General features: G+C 37.4%; 1 protein-coding gene across 1 annotated transcript in view; it reads right to left on the reverse strand.

Annotated features, from left to right (window-relative positions):
• Nucleotides 1-570: 570 nt before the first annotated feature.
• Nucleotides 571-24550, reverse strand: part of LOC149298443 (protein naked cuticle homolog 1-like) — a 30709-nt gene continuing 6729 nt past the window's right edge. Inside the window, exons 4-11 of the mRNA XM_089487279.1 lie at nucleotides 10027-10107; nucleotides 9901-9958; nucleotides 6924-7024; nucleotides 4760-4855; nucleotides 3495-3642; nucleotides 2931-3015; nucleotides 1331-1461; nucleotides 571-1148 (exon numbers count right to left, since the gene is read on the reverse strand). Coding sequence (XP_089343405.1) covers nucleotides 571-1148; nucleotides 1331-1461; nucleotides 2931-3015; nucleotides 3495-3642; nucleotides 4760-4855; nucleotides 6924-7024; nucleotides 9901-9958; nucleotides 10027-10107 — 1278 coding nt within the window. The remainder of the gene's footprint in view (nucleotides 1149-1330; nucleotides 1462-2930; nucleotides 3016-3494; nucleotides 3643-4759; nucleotides 4856-6923; nucleotides 7025-9900; nucleotides 9959-10026; nucleotides 10108-24550) is intronic.

Consider the following 24550-nt stretch of genomic DNA (forward strand, 5'->3'; position numbering starts at 1 on the left):
CAAAGATTAGCATATTTACTTCAGTAACATGATTATGTTGTCAATTACAGCTATCTTTTCTTTGTGTTCATTAAGATGGTATTTTAGGTTATTAATATACAGCACAATACTATATGAAAATTATAAGTCCAATAGATGATTACATCAGTAAAAGAAAATAATGTCTGAATAATACTAGAGGTAGCACGCTGTTTGTGGGGGTTTTGTTTTCCATTAGTAAAATGTATTTAACATTTTATGGTGTCCAAATTGTTCACAACTGTTTGCCCTGAAAAAGGTTCCTGTGCAATAAGTTTGTTTGTCAAATGTATATAGAACACTTGATAGAAATCTATCCATCCATAGGTCTTGGTTTAAAAGAAGTGCTTGGTGGCTTTTATTGGAGTTCCAAATCTATAACTGTATCCAAAAAAAATGTGCACTTGGGTTCCTTCTATAGATCCACTGCATACTACGTTAGGCATCAACAGGTTTCCAAAGTTAGCTACTGTTAGTGATAACACCTTCCTTTATATGAAAGGCTCCCATCGCTCAAACTGTCCGCCCAGGCTTGCGATGCACATTTTTCATCTATGTTTGGTAGAAATGGTGATAGTGGTGGTGATGTTCATGATGGTGGTGGTGCTCGTGTCTTTGTACCATGTGTCCAGCGTGACCTTCATACAATACCATGCTGGGCAGATCCCTTACATGCTCTTTCTCTACTACATTCACAGGAGACTGGAAAGCTTTGCACATCTGATGACCTTCCTTCATCTTTTGCTTGCTCTTCCTATAAGGTTGTTGAGGTGGTATGGGGTGGTAGGGGTAGCTCTGACCCATAAGTGCAGTCGGAGAAGTAACTGGAATGGACACAGCGTGGCTGGGTTTGTTCCTTGTTCTTCCAGGCTGGCTAGCTGTAAAGGCTGCATTTTTAGTTGAGATCTTGGGAGATCTGACAGAGTGCTTGCCAAACTCTGGACCTCGATGCCTTTGCTGAACATCTGGCATTCTGGAGTAAGAAAAATCAGCCATATTGAAATGGCCAGGATCTAAAGCCTGTGATCTCCGATGGTGTACATGGATGGTCTCTGGTTCATGTGAACGAGACCTCATCTGATTAGAAGCTCTGGTTTGCGATTCTTGCTGTTCACCCGTAGCAGGGGAGCCTAGGAAAGGCAAGCATAATATACTTAAATAACTAAAAAAGACAAACCTATACATAGAGGCAGTACTGGTTATGGAAGAAATCTTCAATGTATATGTTTTAGATAATACAGATGATGTATAAGAATTAAGATGCTGTCAGGATACTAAAGTCACTTTGTTAATGCTGAAAATGGTAACACACCTGGACCAAATCTCGAGGTGTAATTTTCTATTCCTGCAAGATCCAAATAGTGGTTTCTTCGTTCAATATTCTCATCTACACATTGTCTGAGACATTTTGTCTGTTCGGTTTCATTCTCAGCTGAGGTATGTCTGGAAGAAAAAAGAAAAAACAAGATATGTTTGGAAGCCCGTACACAAGAGATTACATTATGTTTAGTTGTTCATGTTCTATAAAACATCTATAGCACATCTTTCACCACATGTTGTTTGACCATCACCAGTCTAATGGCGGGTCTTTAATTTTTAACCAGATTGACAAATACAATTTGCAATATCAAAGAGTCTTTATCATACCATGGGGCAGACATAATGATATCCAGAACAAGAGACAAAGCCAAGGACCTCATAACATTTGAGGCTTTTATAGCAGGAAAAAATGGGCAGACTAGATGGAATGAATGGTTTTAATCTGCAGAATTCCCAGAAAATGTCTCATCCTACATGAAAATGTTTCAGTTTCGCCTGCTTCACTCATTATGTGCCGTTCAGTGGTAATTTATTCTTCCATTGTGGAGCCTAGTTTTCATAAGGGGCCACCTGGTTGCATTTCCTAGAATACCACGCAGACTATACAGTTCATCTCTGAGAATTAGCTTTGGCAGTAAAGGAGCTGAAGCTAATTAAACAGCACACAATACTAATATTTTTTTCCACATTAAACTACCTTCTTAACAGCAACTTGTATTCACCCCCCCCCCCCAGTTAAACTTAAGTACTTCTTAAATTGCGTAGCTCTTCTGGGACAAAATGATTGAGGAATTGCAGTAAACTGACTCTTAACAACGTATTCCTAATGCCTCTCCTGGCACCAGTATCACTATGTGTATGACATTTTTAATCCTGAGACATAGCACTCCCTTTTATCTTTTTCTCTGTCTGTCTACACCTCCCATATATCCTCTACACAGCAGACCTTAGAACTGCCAAACAGTTTGCCTGTTGGAGGCTGTCGGATTTTTTTTTTAACTCTCACAAGCAAAGCACTAATCCAGCCCTGATCTTTCCAAGAGTCAGTTCAGAGACAAGGGCTACAGCCATCCTTGGAATGCAGGACTATGAGGTTTGGGTGGGAGAGGAGGCTTCAGCTGCCAACAAAAATAAGCCTAAAGAAACATTGCCAATCTCAAGGAACCATCAGGTTGTTTTATCCCACAACCAAAAGTTTAAAGTCGAAAACCCCTGCGGACAGGTTTATTGCCCCAAAATCTTAGGCCATGCAATTAGGCCATTGATTGTTAGTCGATATTATATAGTAATTTAACATTCAGGTGTGAAAGCTTTTGTTTTTGCTTTCCCTTTTTCCTGTGTCCTTTTTTCTCCAAGAGAATTACTATGTCTATGAGAGCTTTTAAGAACTATTCTCAAAAGTTTATGCAAAAGATTTAGAATTCCCAACAGCAAAAGCACTTTTTCGTTGATTGCTGTTTTAAGCCTCTTCAAAAATCAGTGAGAGGAAGCCCTGGGCTTCTACTTTGATGTTTACTGCTTAATCTACACAGGTATTTGTAATAGGCTATAGGGGCTTTCCCTAAATTCACACTATTAGTAGTCATTTTTACCTCCCGGTACAACGTTGTTTCTTCTCGGAAGTCCGCAAATCTTCGTTGACTTTGCTCTCACTCCTGTGTCTTCCACTCTGCATTTCTGAAAAGAGACAAATTGTCAGCTTCAGGAAGAAAAAAAAGTTGTGGGAATGCAGTTAAATTAAATAATTATTCAGAGGAAAAGCAGACAAGGTTATTGCCTATAATATGCTTCTTTTCCAACAGTAACGATAAACCCATAAGCAAAATTATTCAATCTCTGATGAGAGAAAGAAAGTACAAGACCACGAGCATCCAGGAGGAGGCACAATTTCTGAGATTGCACATGGTTCTCTAATTTAAAACAGTAAGAATTGTATCTGAACAAAGTGTTCCGATGATGGCTCCTAAAACGTAAGAAGAGTCGTCAAATAATTTTGAAACTAAACTCCAACCAAAAGTGCAGCTTCCTGAAATATTTACTTTTTACTTCTGGAAAAGAGCATGTCATTGCTGGTGTATATAATTAAGAAAGACGAGATGCCACTATTCTGATACCGGAATATTTAGGTACTTTAAAGTGTGAACTCCTTGTTTTACCTGCTTGGTTGAGAACAGCATTCCTCTTCTTCAGAGTAGCATCAGGGGCCACAGACAGCTTTACTCGCAAAGTTTTGCTGGAGCTTGAGGAATGATTCACTGATGCATCAAATACTTCATATATTGTTTGCAGTAAACTTGTTATATCCTAAAAAAAAAAACCAGAAATAATAATTTGAGTCATTTTTATGGTAATCAATAAAAATGCCTTAACGTTTTTGGTACTCACATTTTGCTACATACCCCATGTCTATATAAATAAGCGCCAATTCTAAAAATGTAAACTATAAACATGCAAATCTGTCCTTGTTCACCGCAGTGGCAAAAGGGGTTAAAACATAAAGAAAAAAAAGAAATGGAGAAAAGGTCGCAAGAGAAAAGGATGATCTGGGTATTTTAAACCTCAATCGCACTTACAACACTTCACGGATCACAACACATTAGTTCAATTATACGAGTCTGAAGTCCGATTAGCTATTTTCCCTATGAAGATAATTACAGGGCAGGCTGTCAGTTGTAGAAAGACCTCAAGAGCAAAATAAATTGGACTGTCAATGGAGGAAAACACTCTATTAGCTAATTCTTTTCAACATGAGTATTAAAGTCGCGCTGTTATCTTAACGCACGCACGCACAAAGCCAGCGATGAACGGCCCATCAAAGCCGTTAGAAGCAGAATGTTTTATACAGAGATTTGGCAAGACAGTCACAAAACCTGTCACTTCCGTGACAAACTATTCGGAATACAGAATTTTGATGACCGTAATATATAGATCAGAGGCAAAGACATTTTAAAGGTCAATCCAAGTGAAACAGCCCTTAAAATGTGTTAGTGGTTGTAACCTTTCCACTGTTATTAACAAAGAGTCATGGCTTTGGTGGACCCAAACTGTACTGATCACCATGACCCGTGTAAAAAGACAGAGATGCATTAATGCAACCAAAGCATTCAAGCAACTAAAACCATTCAGAGTGATATTTTTATGGTCCTCTGCATGTAGGAAACTGTTTTTTTTTATCTCAATATGAACCATGTTTTTGCTTTTTCCTTAGGTATAACCTGCTGATACCAACGTTGACACACAAGGCACATGGCTTACTGAATCTGCTCGCCACTTCAGGTCACTACTACTAAAAGGTAAGGAGAACCCTGCTTGAGAAAGGAGTTGAAGGTCTGTTGCACAAGAAATAAAGGTGCTAATCTTTGGGACGGGACCTCCGCATAAGTGGTCTCTTTATAAACAATAATTCATTTTGACTTCTTACCTCTCGACTAACTCTTCCACTATTATCAAAATCGTACAATGTGAAGGTCCATTCCTGTCTGTTGTCTTCTTCCACCGAAACATCGCACTGCAGCTCCTTACCAAAAAATTAGAGCACATTGTTAACAACCATAGAACCCATATGTACCCAAATATTCACGATATTTCAGAACTAGATCAATATTTTTATTTTTCACATTGACCTATGACATTTTCATTTTTTCATCATTCTTTCCTTTTTTGTGGCTGTTTTTGTACATCTTAAGCTATTTAGAGATGTCATTGTTTGATGTTTGGCTAATGCTTTGGCACAGACGGAGCAGAAATGCCGGGGCCTTGCAGGCACAGCTGCGTTGAATAATTCAATATAAGGTCAAGGTGAAATCGAGACCCTTCCCCCTTTCCTCAGTGGCCATTTGTTACCGTTTACTTACTTTTGCCATATGCTATTACACTTAATACCCAACCTGGAACCTTCCATCCGACATATATTGCCGGTGCCAAGCTAGGTAGGCAAGGACATGTTCATCTTTAGAAGTGCCACGGCGACTGGCACATTTTCATAAATACATGGTTTTATAAGACATATTTCACAAATATCCTAGTCTATTACTTTTAATACCATATCTACTATAGTCAGCATCCTTATAATAATATAATATAACCGTCACCAGTCAATATATTTTGTATCAATAATATGTTTTACAAAGTTATGTTAGGTATAATGTGGCAAGAGGATGACACAAAATTATACTATCTAACAGTCCAGGACAGAAAAGTTGGCAGTTATGTAACACAATGACACAATAACGTAACACAAATTGCCAACTGCGGTTCATAAAGACCCTGAAATGTGTGGCTCACGAAAATGGTGCTCTCTGAAGATCCAGAGCAGAATTCTCCTTTTCTGCATCAATACCTGCTATTAAAATGTTGGTGGAAAAAGTGACTTAAAGTCATAGAGATGAAACTAGCAAAATCAAACTGCTGAAAATAACCTTGGGCTACATGTAGCCCGGTTACCTGCTAGATTTGCTGACGGGGAAATCCATTCCCTCTGGCAGTTAAAGATCCCGTGTCCCCTACTGAGTTCAAAGACTCCTGCCTGTAATAAGCCAGCCTGAGATTTTGCAAACGGTACCAGTCTCACATTACACGGTACTTGTTAGGAAACTGTTTCTCTTCAAGGATACCAAACTGAAGCGAGAACTGAAAGGAGCTTGGGAGGTCTGGACTACAGATAAAACATGTCTTAAAGGTACACTGACCTCTAAGAAGTAAACGGATCACATACGACATGGAAACTGGCATGTTAATCCATAGGATTACCGGTTTTTGCTTCTGAACGCTTGTACGGTCCATTTTATATTTCTGTCGATAGTATTCAATTGTTCATAGATTGTTTACAGACATTGATTATACAGATTTTCAGGAAAAAAATATTTTTATTGAATTTATTCTAAAAAAAAAAAAAAAAAAAAACAGCAACAGGAAAAATTTCTTTTCAAATTTTATCTGAAAGACCAAACTAAGCCCTTTTCAATAATTCTTGGGCAACAGTTCTCTTCTTGTTCACTTGTTTGGGAATATTACTTTCACGTTGCGTGAGTACCCTTAAATATAGTTCTACTCTTGTGCTTTTACATATATATTTAATATTTTTATTATTTTGACAAGAATACGCTGCTGAGGATTTTATAAGGTTAAGTGATCCCGGCAAAATATGGGTTGTGTATGCTCACAAAATGCCTTGCAGCTCCCATCTAATGGCATTATAATATTCAAGAACTGACTGGAATTCAACCCAGATGACGCTAAAGAATCTTGTATAAGGAGCCCAACATTAGGCAGCTTGTATGACAGATCCCTTTGATGTCCTTATGGAAACACAGTTATGGGCTGTCGAATATAGTATAGGAAATAAAGTAAGACTGCTAGACTTTGATTACAGGTTGGAAAAAAACTTAAGGTCACTAAACTCCGTTTTAAAGGCAGGACCTTTAGGAAAACCAGCTCTGTATAGCTCTGTACGATAATATTATTCTAAGTGTTCGGAATTTCACAGAAGGCTTGTTCAGCTTGGATTAAACATACATATGAGAACATTTATGTGAAATTTAACAGAAGTTCTCTGCAATAGGAAAAAAAAAAGGTGGAAAACATACTTCAAATTTCAGCTGTTTCTTAACTCGGCCGTCTGTGTCTTTATCTGCTTTCTTTTCATCGCTGGTAAAAAGACCATCACTTTTCAAAGATGATAAACCTACTGGAAATAGAACGGAAAGAGTGTTACCAATACACAGACTCTGGATTATTATCTGTGATACTAAAACAAGAATAATGTACACCATAAACGTATAGCAGAGAATTACATGGTTACATAGGCTTAAAAAATATATAAACCCATTAAGTTTAACCTGTTTAAGCTTATGATTCCAAGGAAAGCTGGAATTATTCCTCGATCAGTTGCAATTTGATGACGACCTTAACCGTAGAATTTTAATGCCCGATAAGAACCAATTGTTTCTTCTATCCTCCGCATATTTGTTCACTTGCTTTTGATCCCAAAAGAATTGTCTAATATATATAGAAATTTCCTACGCCTATCTCATACCTAAAGGCTATTCCATTTACCCATCGATCTCTATAATATAAGAAGAGCTAGGGAGCTCAAGTATTTTCTATACAGGTGGAAATTCCATGGCTACTAAGTGTCTGTAGCTGATGATGGCAACATATTAATTACATTAACAACAAAAGGAAACCTCAATGCTAAGGTCCTAGCGGAGCTTGGAGCTCCGAATACTTTATTATCTTTACTACTCTTTATAATCCCACTGTTTAATGTGACTGCCCGTATCGTGTGGGATCTGGATCCTATTCGATTAGTTCATATAACACAATAAACTAACTTATGCTTCATGAGCACTGAATACGCTCGAGCTATGGAACCGATGTAATCACACACAGCTACCACTATACCGAAGAAATCAATGGAAAAATACGTAAGAATTGCAGAAAATAATCTAAAACACTATTTAATGATAGTTAATAGGTTGCTTGCCTGCTAAATACAGATCTCTTAACACGATGAGCATCAACGACCCACAAATAAGAAGCTGTGCTCGGTTTTGAAGATAAAATAGTTTTATGGGATGCTTTTAAATAGCTCACTGCCATTATTTAAAAAATGTTGACATATGCATTTGCTGTTAATGAACTTTTTTGAATGCAAATTTGTCAGCCGAACATTGATGATTCTTGCCGTCTAGTAACTTGTTTTTTGTTTTTTTTCGCCTGGTAAGATGCTGGCCATTTTCCATCAAGGAAGAGGTTAAAACCCTTATTCTGACCATCTTAACCACCACTTTGAAGTTCCTTTTCTCAAGGCTCAAAATACCTTGTTGGACGGAGATCAGACAGGCATTAAACAGAATCGCTAATTAATTAAGCAAAGTTACATTTTTAAACAGTGTTTGTTGTGCTAGCCAAACACCCATACGGAAAATCTTACCCCTCCCCACCTCTCCCTGGAAACATCAAAGGACTTTCTTCTCCACCAACTATAAAAAGATGTGGGATCTTATCAGCTTTAGCTGGGATTCTATGTACAAATAGCAGCAAGATTTGCTTTTGATCAGCGTGGATGTGGACTTTTTTTTTTTTTTTTTTGTGGAATGCTACAATATGCTAGGACTGCAATATTTTAAGGCACAGTCTTTGTAAGTTGCTGAAAACGACCAGGCTAGTGTTTAACGTAACGATGGATGATAACTTAATACCAGCATTATTTACATCTCGGAAGATTCAACTGGATACAAAAGAGGATACCGTATAAAAGTTAATAAAAAGTAAATAAATCTTGCGGCGCTTACTTGAAAGGACGCTAGTAGGGCTTGCTGCCATTGGGAACAGGTGGTTAAATCATAACCTCTGTTATGACATATGCAGCTGGGACGGGATCTCCGTTCCAGGAGGCACTGGGTCCGGGCAACTATTTACAATGGTGATGGTGCAGAAATGGCTCTGGGTCCTGATTATTTAAAACCCAATCAGAATGCCTACTGCCAACATTAAGACTTTATTTTGGAGCACTGACCACTTTCTGTGAATGTAGCTCCCATCTGGTAAACTTAAAATCATTAAATAGTCACAAAAGTGCTAAAAAAGTGATTTTCACATATATAAAAAAGATAGCTTTTGAAGGACAGTACTTTAATTAATGAGTTTACCTCTACAAAAAAAGATGATTTTGAGCTGTACAATTTAGAGAGAAAGAATACCAGCTAAACATTTTTCTTTCTGAGATTCTACGTTAAAAGATGGTTCTTCAATTCCACAGTCGGTGGAACAGCACCTTTAATACATTTATTCCCTATTAACCATTATGATTATAGATACAATCCATTTCACAGTGAACGTATATGAGTCATATTCCTATTCTTGATTACAGGGAGAGATGTAATTATGCTGTGATCATTAGCTTTTAACTAAACAGATGAAGGAGAGAGCAATTTTTGTGGGAGACCAGCTTACAATTACGCAGCCGGGGTCAAGCAAAATTGGATTTTCTTTTCAGTGTCAAAAAAGCAGACACTCAAAGGAAGGAAATAACTGAACATCATCCACGAGCTGAGTGGGTCAGTAGAGCTGGGGGCCAGAATACATTGTAACGATACACAGATGCTTAACGGGGCAGCAGAAGACGTCCAGTAATGATTTAATCCGCATTCCACGTAAAAGTGGCTTAAATCTAATACTGGGATCTTCAACAAGCTTGTAGATGTATACAGTGCACCAAGCTAAATGACACAATAACATCAGTATATTAAAATGCCAAAATCTTTTTAATTTAATCAATTTGTAAGATTTCAGATCTTATTTAAGGTTAATAGGACAATAAAATGGTATTTTAATACATGCTGTAATCCTCCAATAGATTTATTAAATGTATGCAGTTAAATAACAATGTTAGTGTTTTGATTTCACATTCTGCACACTTGGTCTCAGGTATTGGTGTCCTGTTTTAAATGGCCAATCTGTCACTTACCCCTGGGGTAAAGACTATCTTAAAAATACAAACGGAGCATTATTTGTGAAAATATACAGAATATACGTAGACTAAATAGCTGAACCACTTACCCTCCAGTCGGAAATGTTCATCGCCAATGTTTTCTTTGCAAATCTCACCCGATGGTTCCTGCCAAAAGAGGACATACTGATAAGTTTAAACATATAAACATGTCGGTAGGGTTCTACAAAACCTACATGAGTGGTACTTGAGTTTTTTACAACGCACAGGCTCATCATTATCAAAGCGTGATCTGCTTTTAGCTCTTGACTATCCACCTGTATGAAAACACGTGTTACCAAAATACATGCTGTACATGGAACCTGGCAAACCCTCTGTCAGTCTAGATGTGATATCTGTCTTTCCACAGGGGCTATTACAAGGTGATGTGAGGACCCCATTAATTTGACGGCACTTCATATCTATTCACTAAAGAGGTAGTTGGCCGACAGTTGGGATTTCAACACTGACTTCACTATGCTATGCCTGCCAACGTCAGGGACGGATTCCCAGTTGTATTCCTTTTTCAAGTACAGTAATTAGAGTCCAACAGCAGCTTTTGCCAATCCCTGTAAGTGTTTCAGAGATATCTAGCAGAAAACATCACTTACGTGGAAAATGGAACTGGTGGGAGACAGCATTACCAAATCAATTTCATATTCTATAATGTTCTTCTCCTCACTACACCATTAACAGCATTCAGACACTTAACAATAGGGGCGAGATAACAACTAACGGGGAGGGACAATCGTTCAGATCCAAAGCAGGAAGTTACTATGGCTGCTTCCTGATATACATAAGGTGGTTTCTAAGTATAACATATATATATATATATGTTCACTCAATGTGAAGTATTTTGGGGAAAATAGTATATCTTCTTTAAGGTCTCAATGAAATTGATGAAATGTTGTATAATAATTCCACTAGGAGTTCCAAATTACAGGGCCAATGTTAAAATTCAACGTTTAAGGGGACATGTTGAATGTTTTAACCTACTCCACTTTTCCACCCAGGGACCAAGCACATACTTCAAAGGCAAAACTTTGACATAATCAGATAAACTGTATTTTGACATAATTACTCTAACCCACTCCTCACACAAAATTTACCACTGTGATGGAGACAAGGTCTTTGTCTTTTCTCTCATCCTCCCACTCTGTTATTTACCCTCTTGACCTTCTTCCTAAAAGGCCCTTTAAACCTTGAGCCGCAAACAGTAGGGTAGTGTTGTGTTGTAAAAAAAAAAAGTACATATATGTATATATTTCATGTGTTGGAAATGTGTAGACAATGAAGTTGAAGAAAAAAAAAATACAAATATTCATGTTGTACTTGAAATTCTGATGTTTCCCTAAATAAACACATCTTAATTAATTTACTTAAAATCCATTTTTTTATAAAAAAAAATGGAAAATAAGAATGAAAGGACAAATATGAGATATATACTTGAAAATATAGTTTTCTGTCCACAATTATATTAATTCTTTGTGAAAAGTATAAACTTAAAGTGTTGTTCTTGAATATGATATGCCTATTAGGAAAAATATTAGTTTTTTATATTTTTTAAATAATTTACAATATTTTTTAAATAATAACAATTGTCAATACGGTTATGCCAACATAATACGGTAAATGCCCTAATAAAATACAACAGAGGTAGACTGTGTTCAGTGACGTTCCAGATGATTGCCATCTAAGAACTTCATTAATATCTCAAATAGCAGTTGATCACATCACCAGTGGTATACTTTGGGAATAAGGTGTATTGAGACTTTTTTTTTATATAATGTGATGATTACATCTAAATTCTTATGGATTTCTTCTTTGGGCTCCTCCATCATTTTCTTTACCCTCAATGATACTGCCCTGTTCCTTATCTCAACTTCAGTTTCCACAAGACTGGCCATCAATGGGTTGAAGTTTTACTCATAGCCTTTCCACAGTCCAGTTATTATGAGTTGCCCAAGACAACCAATGTAACCAAACTTTGCAATCCGACCTCTACACGTAAAAACTTTGCTATGCCTCAACCCTTCTAACCTTTCAACTCAGCTTCCTGGGGATTGTCTTTGAGTCTCATCTGTCTTTCGTTACCTCCATTTCTACACATTCCAAAAGGATCCATCTGTTAATGACCTATGTGTCTTCTCATACCACGTCCTGCCCCCTCTCTATTCTAACAATGTTCATTGTATTAAACTACCTTACTCTCTCTGGCAGATCCACCACCAATTCCCCACTATTAATATGCTCCATCCACATAAACTTTGTATTTTTCATTCATCCCGTCCCTTAAGTTATTTTTCCCATTTCCCTTAGTTATCCACTTTCCATCCTAAGAATATAGTTTCTTTTTTTGACTATTTTTCTTAGAATAATGTCACTTCCTGAACTTTATTAAATTCCTTGACATATTTTAAGTTTTTATCATAACACCCTCTGTCTCTCTACTTCTGAGCCATAAATATTATTGCTTTGAAATATTTCATGATAAATTGAATAAACGCGACATCTGTTTTCTTGAGTACGTGCGTAGATGGAAAATGTTATTGAAATCAGCTGTATTAAAGATGCTGTTCCACCAACTCGTCATCCCAAAACATTCCAAGAAATGATTCCTTAACCTTGTAAATATTTCGCCTTGTTCAAGTTTGTTGCCAGGACCATTTGGAAAATAGGGAATTAAAGGTTGTAGACATAGAACTTGAAAAGGCCATCATAAAAGTGTCTGTGTTATATATGATTAAATCTTCAAAAAAAGAAAATGGCTGATCTGCTAAGAGTTTACTCTTGGACAAAACATTAAGTAAACTCTTAGCAGATCAGCCATTTTCTCCCCATTAATAATGCTAAACTTCTGTCCAACTGAAGACCATTGTGTATAGTGAAAAGACCTACACAGTCTATACCACTAATATCTAAAAAAGCACACATAGAGAGGTGATTTTTTTTTAATTAAAAAAACATCTGAGAAACTATGTTTCTATGGGATGATGTCACTAAAAAATGATGGCACTGGTCTTTCACTAAAAAACTGGATAATTTTTTTTTTTATCTCAATCAAAGAATAAAAGGTATTCTTTTTAAGCACGTTAATCAGCCCTTTCCACATTTTAAACCGTTTTTTATTTGTACTGCGCCTCGACATAATTATGGTGCATGCCAAAGGGCAAAAATATTGGGGGATGTCCCATGTGGGTTTTCTTGCCCTTTAACTCCTCTTGGTACGGGAGCGTGCAGAACGTGCCACACAAGGCACAATGCCTTAATCCCTTAGCCTCAGTCCCATTCTCAAGGATTTTTTTCCCTCTTTCTTTCTTGCATACCACAAAGACGCTTTAATGGGAATCAACATTCTTTGGATTCTTGTTAAGTATTTTTATCTGGCACTGATACCTCACCAGAGCCGCTTTATTCCACAGATCTCCTCCTGCTCCTCTATGTCCTCCTGGAGTCCAAGCCTGTAACACACTTCCTGACTTTAAATAATTTCTTAATTGGTTTAGAAGCCAGGATGGGGGAGGGAGACTGAAATTCAACAGATGTAGGGTCCTTTGCTAAGGAATAAAACAGCTGGAATTGGGCGAGGGATTTAAAGGGCCAAAAGCGAACAAACTCAATTAAAATTTGTTGGGTTGGTACCTTTAAATGATATGCATGTAGAACAGGACAGCTATGGCTTTCTGTTTTATAATAAGTTGAATAGTTATATAAACTGTAAAAGGCTTTTACCCAAAAATCAGTAAACCACAATTCGGGTGATTTTCCTATCCTGAAGACAGTAAGCAAAGAGCTATAAACAAAAGTGGGAAAAAGTGGGAAAAAGTGGGAAAAAACGCAGAAGGTAAGAAAGTGATGGTTCTAGTTTTTAGTTTAAGGTACACGATATAGAATGTGTCGCTTTTAATGTAAGCAAGTGACTTATTTACCTACAAGTCATGTGAATAATTACACTACGGTGATGTAATACTGTGTCACGCTAGGATAGGACAGTTTCTTCTTCCTGATGACCTCATGTTTTTAGGGGAGAAGCAGGAGGTGAAATGAGTGGGGCTTCCACTACTCCTTTAATGTCTATGGATGAAGGGACACTGGAATGTATCCAATAAACAACATACAAACATATAAACAAGGTTAACTGGAACAATGTGAAAAGAAACCTTTCTTTCCAGAGTTATTCTATATTACTATATACAACACTGTATAAAACGCAAAGAAAAATAGAAACCTAGAACACGATGGCAGATAAAACCCATCTGGTCTGCCCATTTTTCCCTGCTGTAAGGACACAGACCTTTATCAGTCCTCTGTCTCCTCTTAGATTCAGCAGCCATATGCCTGTCCCATGCATGTTTAAATTCCCTCACTGTATTACCCTCTACCACTTCTGCTGGGAGACTGTTCCATCTACCTACAACCCTCTCAGAAAAGTCCTTACATCACATCTTTTTTGTCCTGAAACGTCTGCCCTTTAAGTAGTTTCCACAGTATGGACTTGTTTCTGTGTTCTGTTTCTGCTTACATAAACATTTATTTCCTTTGTAGTTTTATTCTTATCTGTTACTGATTGCGCTTTATGGATCTGGTTAATTTTAACCAGGCAATGAATTCACCAGCATGAAAAGCAAATGTTATAACTAATAATTTACACAGCTGCACAGCGATTAAGAGCGTCTTATCATAAAAGTTCTATTTATTAAAACTTCTAAGGATGTTTTGGTAAATATGAATTTATTAGCAAACACTAGGCCAGAGGTATTTGCCCTGTGCTTAACCCTTTCAGTAACCGAGGGCTAGCGGCGCTGTCACATTTGAGGTTTGTCGGGCATTATGTGTAAACTGGCTCTTTCAGCAAGTTTCAGGATCTCCTCGGGGGGGGGGAATACAGGTGGACCAATCAGAGCTAATTAAACAGCCACCTGAGATCACCCGGGGAGAGACAGATGGACAGGCAGGGAGAGGATTCCAAGGCAGAGGGCAAGAAATTTAGAAGAAAATTTAAGAGATGTCTTAAGAAGCCATTGTGCTTTTCTGCTGCCTATTATCAGATTTTCACTGCCCCCTCATGTTATAATTATTCACTTATCATATCTGGCTTGACTTGTCAGGTTCCGTAATAATGGCTTAATTATACAAATTATACAAATTCTTCCTCTTATTATTATTATTATTATTATTATCTTGTATTTCTATAGAGCCAACAATCTATGCAGCACTGCTCACAATATATATATATATATATATATATATATATACACACAAAGGGTCCGACAGACAAACCGAAACATTAGGTAAAGAGGGTCCTGCTCATAAGCTTACACTCTACAGGGGATGGGGTGTAGAGAAACATAAGGTATGGAGAAAGGGGAGAGTAGAATATGATGGTGCTACATAAAACAATAATAATAATTAGAGAGAGACTAGACAGAACAACGGCAGAACCTCTAGATGGACAGGATGGCCCCATGGTGATACAGGCCACACAGTTTATTAGAGACACTAAACATTAGTGTTTTATTTTCATAATACTCTAAGGCTAAGCAAATATAATAAACATTGTAAAAACAACATTTTTTATTATGCCTTAATGTAATATTCTTGAACATTTAGTAACCAATTGATAATGTGTAACAAATTAGATTCTTAAGCACGGATCATCTGTTTGGGGACTGATGTATTTTCAAACATCTGCAGCCATCACATTGAAGTCAGGTGTGAAATATCTATGTTCGTTAATCTGCACAACCTTATCCATTAAAATAAACATTAAAGGGACCGGAGAACCTTTAAACTCAAAGCGACTGTGAAAATAATTCAATGGGAGCTCATAACCAGCAACTTCAATGGGGCCGGGCAGAGAATCAGCTTTTGTTTTTCCTCCCTTTCAGCCAAATGAAGTGACTCCTAGGGATTTATTCGTAACAGGATTGCTTTTATTCACCGTAGGAAGTCATTATATGAAACCGGGTCCTGTATGCTCATGGAGTATAGGTGAAACACCCAGTTTCTCTGTTGTGTTTTCTATAAGATTATATTTATTATCTGTATATATATATATATATATATATATACAGACTTTATATATAGCCCCAACAATTCTCCACAGAGCTTCTTGCATTCAAAGGGTCTGACAAAACTAGAATTGACAAATTAAGACCAACTGGTAAATAAGGTAAAAGGCAGAACCACATAAGCTGACAATTATTATTATTATTATTTATTGTTTTATACAGCACCATCAAATTCCGTAGCCCTGTACAATGGGTGGACAGGACAACGGGTGAGGAGGGTCCGGCTCAAATGAGCTTACAATCTAGATGATTAAATAAAAGACAGCTAAAACAGCCTGTTCTAGATATTCAGGAAACTAATGGGCCTCTATTACCTTGCAGTATATACTTATACTGTATATGAATTAACCTATACTGGGTTAAGGCATATGTAGTTTGATACTTAATATATATAATATGCCAAAATGGTCTAATTTCCCAAAAGTAAGGGGAAAAACATAGCTGTGTATACTCCAGCATTATTTATTTTATAAGTTAGGATCTATGTGTAGAACCAGATGACAATTTTGCACCAAGGTCACGCCGAACGTTGCCGCGGGGTGAGCCGTGTGATGTATAATGTATGCACACATATAATTGTAAGCAAATACATAACCGTCGTTTACCTAAGTCTACAATTCACGAGGCAGAATATGGTGATTTGAAATATTTCCTCCAAAGTTACTGATTCATCAAGAATAGAAAAAGCGCTTCCAAAACATCCAAAGCGTTGACGAAAACAATTGGCATGCATGGAGTGCTTTCCAAGATAAATGGATGGTCCTTCCAAACGGAGGAGACTTAAATTCAGTTACGTGCTCGGATAAAAGGAACTGTACCTTTAATTCCATCCCCCCTCCTGTTCTAAATTCCTTTGTCCTCCCACTCTCCCCATCCTCCTCCACACTGGCATCTGTGTTTGTAATCAGCAGGGCAGCAGTGAGAGCCAAGCAGATGAAAGAAAGAATTGTCTGTGGCTTCCAAGCTTCCCGGATGGGCCACTCCACTGATCAAAGGCAGAAGGCACCGTTGTTTGCTTTGTGTTCCCTTAATAAACCCCATTAAGTGTTCCACACATCTTATAAACACAACACCAATTCAAGTTCCCCACAAAAGAGGCACCCTTCTCCGTTATTACTATAAGACTGAGGCCCACAACCTTTAGCCACTTTCTGTCAACTAGATAACATGACTAATATGATAAAATCACTCCGATCCTCTCGAAATGTATATATCTTTGGAAAGGAAGGTATTGCCGATGATGCCGAAGAAATTCTCAGCCAAAAATGGTAAGCAAGTCAAAGTATTTTTACATAAAAGTACTTGACCCTTAAGTCCATCCTAAAAATTAAGCATTAGGAAAAACAAGATGTTACAATATTGCAGTTTTCAGTAGTTTGGGGGGCAAAAGTGGGTCAGGAGGACCTTTTTTTTTTCCACAGCTCCGTTAACTTTGCTTTTTTTGGTTGGGAAAAAAATTGGCTATTTATTTTGCAAATATCTGTGAACTTTGGAACTCCTTAATACTGTTGATAATAATTTGTTTTTATCATGTTCTTGCAATATGTAACACTTTTAGTAGCCCAAATAATAGCCAGAAAATATAATATAACATGCACTGATGACGTGTTGATAGAGCACTAATCTCAAAATCTGTGTGGCAGTAACTGGGACATGCTATGAAGATCTAACGCCACATACTGGGAATCCACAAACACAACGACTGATTTCATTGATCCAAAGCCAACAATTACTGGCCTTACTCCCAGCGGCTATTTCAGTATCAGAACCTGGCTGCTTATCAGAAATCTACTAAAGTACACTTGGGATCCAACCAGAATGGAGCTATGATACTGTTGCAGGTGTGTGTTTATGGGATTAATGGGGCCTCTATAGTGAGAAGGAAAATAGTCAATTCATTTGTTCCACTAAAATTGAAAAACGTGGAAACTTCAAAAATCAGACAGTTATTAAATGGCTTGTAGAAAAGAAGCTCTAAATAGAATTCATTGTTTTAGAAGCTCAGCAACAGAGGTGGCAAAGAGTTCTATTATACCAAATCAGACTATATAGCTAAAACCCAGGCAAGATAATAGGTATCCCTTGGCCAAAATACTATAGATGAGCAAAGGTGCAAATGTGAGTGTAAAATCCAGCCATGCTCGTTTGCCCACAACAATTCAACCAAAGCCACCAGAATCTTGCGGACAATACTTCGTATTTCCTAGGATATTATGAAAATATTCTGGGGAATTCAGTAAACTGATCACTATCATTGGCATACTTGATCACCTATTTTTTTTTAAATACATTTCTTCTATAAGACCTTCGAAAACACGTGATTGCTGGGACAAGATGGGCGCAGATTTGGCTATGTGGTCCTCAAACAGATGGAACATCAGGACATGACCCGTATATTATCTTCACACAAATATTTGGCAATCAGAAGCCAGTGCCAGCTACAAATATCAACATGATTCAAAATAAATAAGAGTAGGCTTTGCTATCCAGGACACAGGAAGGAGTCTGAATGATCCGATCACTGTACAAAAAAACGCTACCGGCTAAAACAATGCTTCATCTGATTTCAGAGCGGTCTTCTAAAACGGAGCCTCACAAGTGACTTCCAGAACTAAAGGTTGTTTATTTGAGTTTGTGTCTGGAACATTTCTGAGGATTATAATACCACGTCTTTTACTCTCTCTAACTTCTATAAACTCTCCCCGGGCAGTGCAATGGAAATATTCCAATAAAGTGAACATGCTTTGAAGATCAGAGTAACTATTTAGCCTCTGGAGAGGCCGGCAATGCATTTTGAGCACTAGAAAAAGTCTACTCTTAACTTTGCCTAGGAAACTAAAACACGTAACTATCCACTACTCTTTCAAGTACGAGGTTTCATGTCTAGCACGCCAGGATTTTAACATCATATAACATCAAACCATATCATCCCAATATGTAAAATATATTAAGATCTGAATTAAGCAATTAGAAATAGTCATTAGGCACAAGTGGCAAGCGCCAGGTGGGCCACAGGAAGTGCGGACTGATTTTTTTAGGCCCCCTAAACGTAGGCAGTAATTATAATAGCAATATTTAGCTGTACGTGTGTAGAGGACACGTCGTCATACGCCAGCAAGCAAAGATCAGTAGTAGTCAAGAACAAGAGTAGGACACCTCATAAAAACCAGTTATGGTACAAAGTTCTCATTAACGTGCACAACACCGCTGTACAATACAGCAAACCCAAATCCCACCGTGTCATGAACAACTTGCTGATCAACTACTCACTACTAAGACCCTGTTTAGCTTGGCTGCCACAGTCTTTCTTAAAAACATTGCCTTGGTTTTATTTCTCTTTTAAACCGACAAACGTTAAGACCGTGAAATAAATGGAGACAATTTTAATAGGCTACAACTTGCAACAATCATTCAAATGAAAGGTTCAAAGTGGGCAAAGAAAGCATGTTAGTGCTATTATATATAATATTAAAATGGCAAATGTTTAATTAATACATTGTATACATGTTAACGTCATTTTGTAAAAACCTACCCAACAAGCGTATATGTTGGAGCTTACATATTCATGTAATACTGCAAATATTTTAACAATCACTGTCCTTTTTTCACATGCACACCCATCGGTCTGAGCCTCCAGAAATGCTACCTCTTGGCACATTGGATCCCTGGTAGACAGGTAAAGCTGTCCACATAATCTCCCCTGACCTTTCTAGATCACGCTACAATGAGATAAACTGACTCTCTTTTGGAGAGATTATAACTGAAATCATATAGCCCCTTAGGCATCTGAGTCTTGACTTATGCAGCCCCACCTGAGAACCTGGAAGTTACGCCCAAGGTAGTAATCCATTAAATCCTTATTGTATCTGCGAGACTGAGATAGCCTTGTCAACATCAAAGGGTTTATATGTTTAAACCGAGAGTAATTTTCTCTAACACACCCAGAAAGAAAGAAAAAAACATGTTATCTAGCACTAGACAAAAAAACCAAAGAGGTAAGAAATGGCTCCGTGTCTACGAAGAGCAAGTTCAGCAGCCAATGTATTGAACTTAAACATTTTAACAATCTCAAAAGAAGATCTCCTGGAATATTAAAACCTTTGAATCCTAGAAGGTAACAGGGCCATATAAACAAACAAGGGACAATAAAAGGTCTCGCAATCCAAAATAGTTTTTTTTTTATCTTTGTCACCACTGTGTAGCCATTGTTAAGTCTACAGACTTAGAAGTCTTCTTCTGCTCTACAATAACAGACACCAGAATGTTTCGAGTATTGTTTGTTTATGTCTCACTGTACTTGCGATTGTTTTCGTGTCCATATTAGTTGCTGTTACTTCAAAGAAAGCATCAGAATGATGTTTGATGTATAAAATTTGGCAACTAGATTCACAATGCCGGCATTCAAAATCAAATCCAGCCCTTCCTGTGCCTCTATATTTATATGTTCCCTGTTGCCACGAAATCTGTCCATTTAAACGTCTCCAGAAGGTTAGGCTTGGTATTGTCATCTAGACTAACCGATACTGGCAGCTGCCTCATTACCGGTCCAATACTATGTAATTATATCAAGCAGAGTATATTAGCATGCATATTACTGATTTATTACTGCATTTAGAATAAGAGATCCTCTTATATCTTCAAAGGCCCAAACGTTGACATAGTTTCTTTCTCCAGACCATAGTGTAAAAAAAAAAAAAAAAAAAAAGAACAGCTGGGGCGAGAAGAGCATTTTTGCAATAATGTCAGAGAGGAAGTGGGATCCTGAGTGTTCTTTTCATGGTACATTCCACGCGGACACCAGAGACCCACAGAGACTACACATTCCACTCGTATTAACTCCAGATTCCTTCACAATTAATTTAATAGGATTTACAAAATATGTTCAATGTGTGGTCGGGGAAAATAAAGTACAATTTTTTTGTGGTCCAAAATGGTGGATTTTTAGCTACCACATTTAACAAAGCGTAAGCTATACATTATATGGAAATCTGATTATATGATTGTTATTTATTGCTTTCAACCCTTGATTTATTTGTGATATGGGCTCAAGTTTATCAATACCGGACAATGATTGTAATAAACTTAGAATGTTTCTCCCCTATAGGAAAAAAGAGAGTAATGAATATAATTTCACCATCTTTTCTTGAGGCTCGTTCCATTATTCCTATGATTATTATTTGAAGAGGAAGATATCAATGGTAACAACTTAATCTGATAACGACTCGTTGCTACACAATGTATTGAAATATGCTTAAGAAGAGTGTGGGTTAAAGACTACGTTTCGCTGCAACTGTATTAATTAAATAAACATTAATTAGCAACCCTCCAACATTCCAGCATCCTCCTGCATTGTCGGTTCTGTGCCTGGGAGTCGAGCCACAAGCCGGAAAAAACTGAAGGCAAAAATCCTACATAATTAAATTTTTTGTTTAAATGCCAATGGAAAGTAAGACGATTTTAATGTATTACAATAGCAGTATTCATTCAGCTAAAGAGTAGGTGTTCAACAAAAAAAAAAGCGCTGCCTACTCAAAGGGTGTAAAGGATATAGCATATAATGGTGTAGAGTATCATGGTCCCACACTTAGCATAAATGCCAACACGCCTAAACCTATATGTAAAGTCTCCACAGTGCTGCCTATGCTTATCGGCTGGCCTGGCCAATGCCCCAGTACTATACAATGCTATGATCATTCAGGCTCTATATATATATATATATATATATATATCTAGGGCCGACGGGAGGGCAATGTGTGTGATTATTACAAAAAGAGAGCCGTCACGTTTTTTGGGTAAATCCGAATAAATGCCCCAGTCTCTATAGTTTTCAAGGCTCCATAACATAAATAATGCAGGGTAAACCGCGGTCGGAAAACTCTTAAAGTGCTCAGTTTCGCCTTAATCTCAAACTGGCCCTTTAAGGGACGAGGGAGACTTATTCTGAAAAGGTCCTAGGTGTCTCAAAAAGTGGGATGAGCCCATGATTGTATCTCTCCACCCGTACCCTGCAAAATGAATCTGTATATTGCTGTAAGCATTAAATCAACAATCATAAAAGTTATGATAAAATCTGAAGGGTTAGAAAATAACTTTGTGTTCAAGATCTCTTTGTTCTTGTCTGCCAAAAACCTCTCAATCCCATCAAACGGAACCTTTAAAAGATGTTAACAGAGCGGCCTTTGTGCGCGGTTTGTCTGTGTAAGAGAGGCTGGATGTTTTCCCTAAAATACAATAGACGTCAAAGGGAGTCCAGAGAAAAAAAAAAAAAAAAAGATTAACTTTCTCACATCTGAATGAAGGAAATAAAGAGGATCTCCGTCCAGGACTCTGCATTTTTTGACGTCTGTGTAATGAGACAGGCTAAAAAAACAAGTATTTTATATGGCTAGGATTCACGGCGGACTTCAGAAGAATTTGGCTGAGTTGAACGCCAGGATTTCAAAAGACTTTCCACATTTCTAGCAGAGATCTAAAGAACAAGAAGTTCAAATCCTTTTGGACCCTCCATTACTATAAAGAGATTGCAAGAACGTACCGGTTCCCAGGACACACATATCGACAAGTATTGTGTACAGGATCCGTGAACAGTGTTATTTTGTTACAGTAAAAAAACCCCGCTAGGGGCTGATACAAACTCTGGGCATTAAGAACATCCTTGTCCCCTGATTAGTCTAAATAATAGTCATTAGATATCCACTAATGTCTCTATTTATGTGTCAATCAGGATCCTGATTGTGATAAATATCTATAATCAGAAGCGGTCCGTACTCTAGAGTTAAAATAATTGCTACGTATGAAGCGTACCCAAGGGCTGAACCGAAACCCCCTAAGTGCCTTAAAGAGAACGTATTATTATGTTTAATTTACATATTGCCGGCAATTTCCGCAGTGCTTCTTAGCTTCTATACATTCAAAGGGTCTAACAGAACTAGAATTGACAGACTAAGAGGAACCGATACGATAGGTAAAGAAGACCCTGCTCGCAAGCCTACTGTCTAGAGGCTTAGGCACTTCTTCATAACGTCTGTATCTTGGGATAATCCTAGTCACCGCCAACCAGCCAGAGATGGAACCGGTCAGTTTCTGGTTACTGTCCACTAAATGTAACAATATTTTTAGTCGGCCTAAGCTGAGACTGCCTTATATAGAAAGCCTTAGGTGAGCCAATGTCTTCGTCATGGGTTGTTAGAACAGGGCTTCCTCACCGTTTATTACGCATTACTTGTTTACCCGTTGTAGAGCTCTGAAGAATATGATGGCGCTATGAAAATCGATAAATAATCATCTTTTGGTGACGCTCGGCATGTAAGATCAAGTTGTGATCTACAGTAGACTGTTTCTCTTGCTTTGACGATCCTTAACAGATCACTTCTCGTCTTGTCATAACCCTTGAATATATGTATTGTAAGATGCACTGCGTAAATTGTTGGCGCTATATAAATAAAAGATAATAATATTAATGACTGCCTTGAAAAGGTGCTAATTATTTTGTTGGCTTTTTTAAAAAGATTAATTCCTATGTTTTTTTTTATTTCAAAGGCAGATATTCATATTTTTATGAAATATAAACATTGTATATTTGCTGTACAAACAAGTGCTGTGTTTACCCGACTCTGTCGCTGAAAGAAACGACGTTACAAGGCAATAAGGGACCAGTAAAGAAGTATAAAGCAGATACAACGTCCTACAATAAAGCCAAGCGAGTCAACAACAGGACAGGATAATATTACTTTACCCAACCTACAAGAAAAAGGAGTTTTTCCCTCCTGTTTTTACTATTTTACTTTTAGAGTTGAGTCTACTCGTATTCTTATAAACTGCAAGTTTTGTTTACGCCTGAAATGTACACAAAATAATCTGTTTATAAACAAAAAGAAATAATGCAACAAATAAAACATTTTTATATATATTTTTTTTTTTTATATTTGTTTTTCTATTCAGTCCCAGATCCCTTTGATGAAGAATCCTAATAACGTTAGCACTGCATCTGCCCGTGTAAGCCGTGTTGTTTTCTTCCTGCGCTTCCAGAAGGGGAATGTGGAAATGAAAGAGAAGTAATACAAATGCCCTTTAAAGTAAAAAAAAAAAATTATATATATATATATATATATATATATATATATATACATATGCGCTGCTATTTATTTTTACAGTGTAGCAATTTCACCAGGAGCTTCTTATGTTATTTTTTTTAACATGAAGGAGACCACAGAGGTAAAGCCCGACCCCCCTCCAAAACGGCTAACAACCCACACATGAAAGCCGGGGCATAGAAGAGACGACTGATTGTCCACCACTTCTCAGTCCTCTTCCAAGCCTTTATTGGCTACTACCTCAAAGCACCCTGGGAGTCTTTATTTATTCAGCTACTTCCTTCCCGGCCTGTTTATGTGCTTGAGCGGCTGGATTAACTCCTTCAATGCCGGGGGCCACAAGCAATTCTTATAAATCCACATGCAAAGATTGCACGGTGATCCTTCTTAGGTTTCCATCCAAAGTTTTATTGTATTTGCACAACTCCCAGACTCGTCTTTTAAGTGTGTGCCGTGAATATCATACAATTATATTGTTTATTGATTTATGTAGTGCCATCATATTCCGCAGCGATGTACAGTGGTTCATATTTTTTTCTTATGTAGGACAGGGTGTG

Source organism: Sceloporus occidentalis, unplaced genomic scaffold, assembly GCF_023333645.1.
Source record: "Sceloporus occidentalis isolate IW3139 unplaced genomic scaffold, rSceOcc1.0.p SCAF_32, whole genome shotgun sequence".
In the NCBI taxonomy this organism is placed as follows: domain Eukaryota; kingdom Metazoa; phylum Chordata; class Lepidosauria; order Squamata; family Phrynosomatidae; genus Sceloporus; species Sceloporus occidentalis.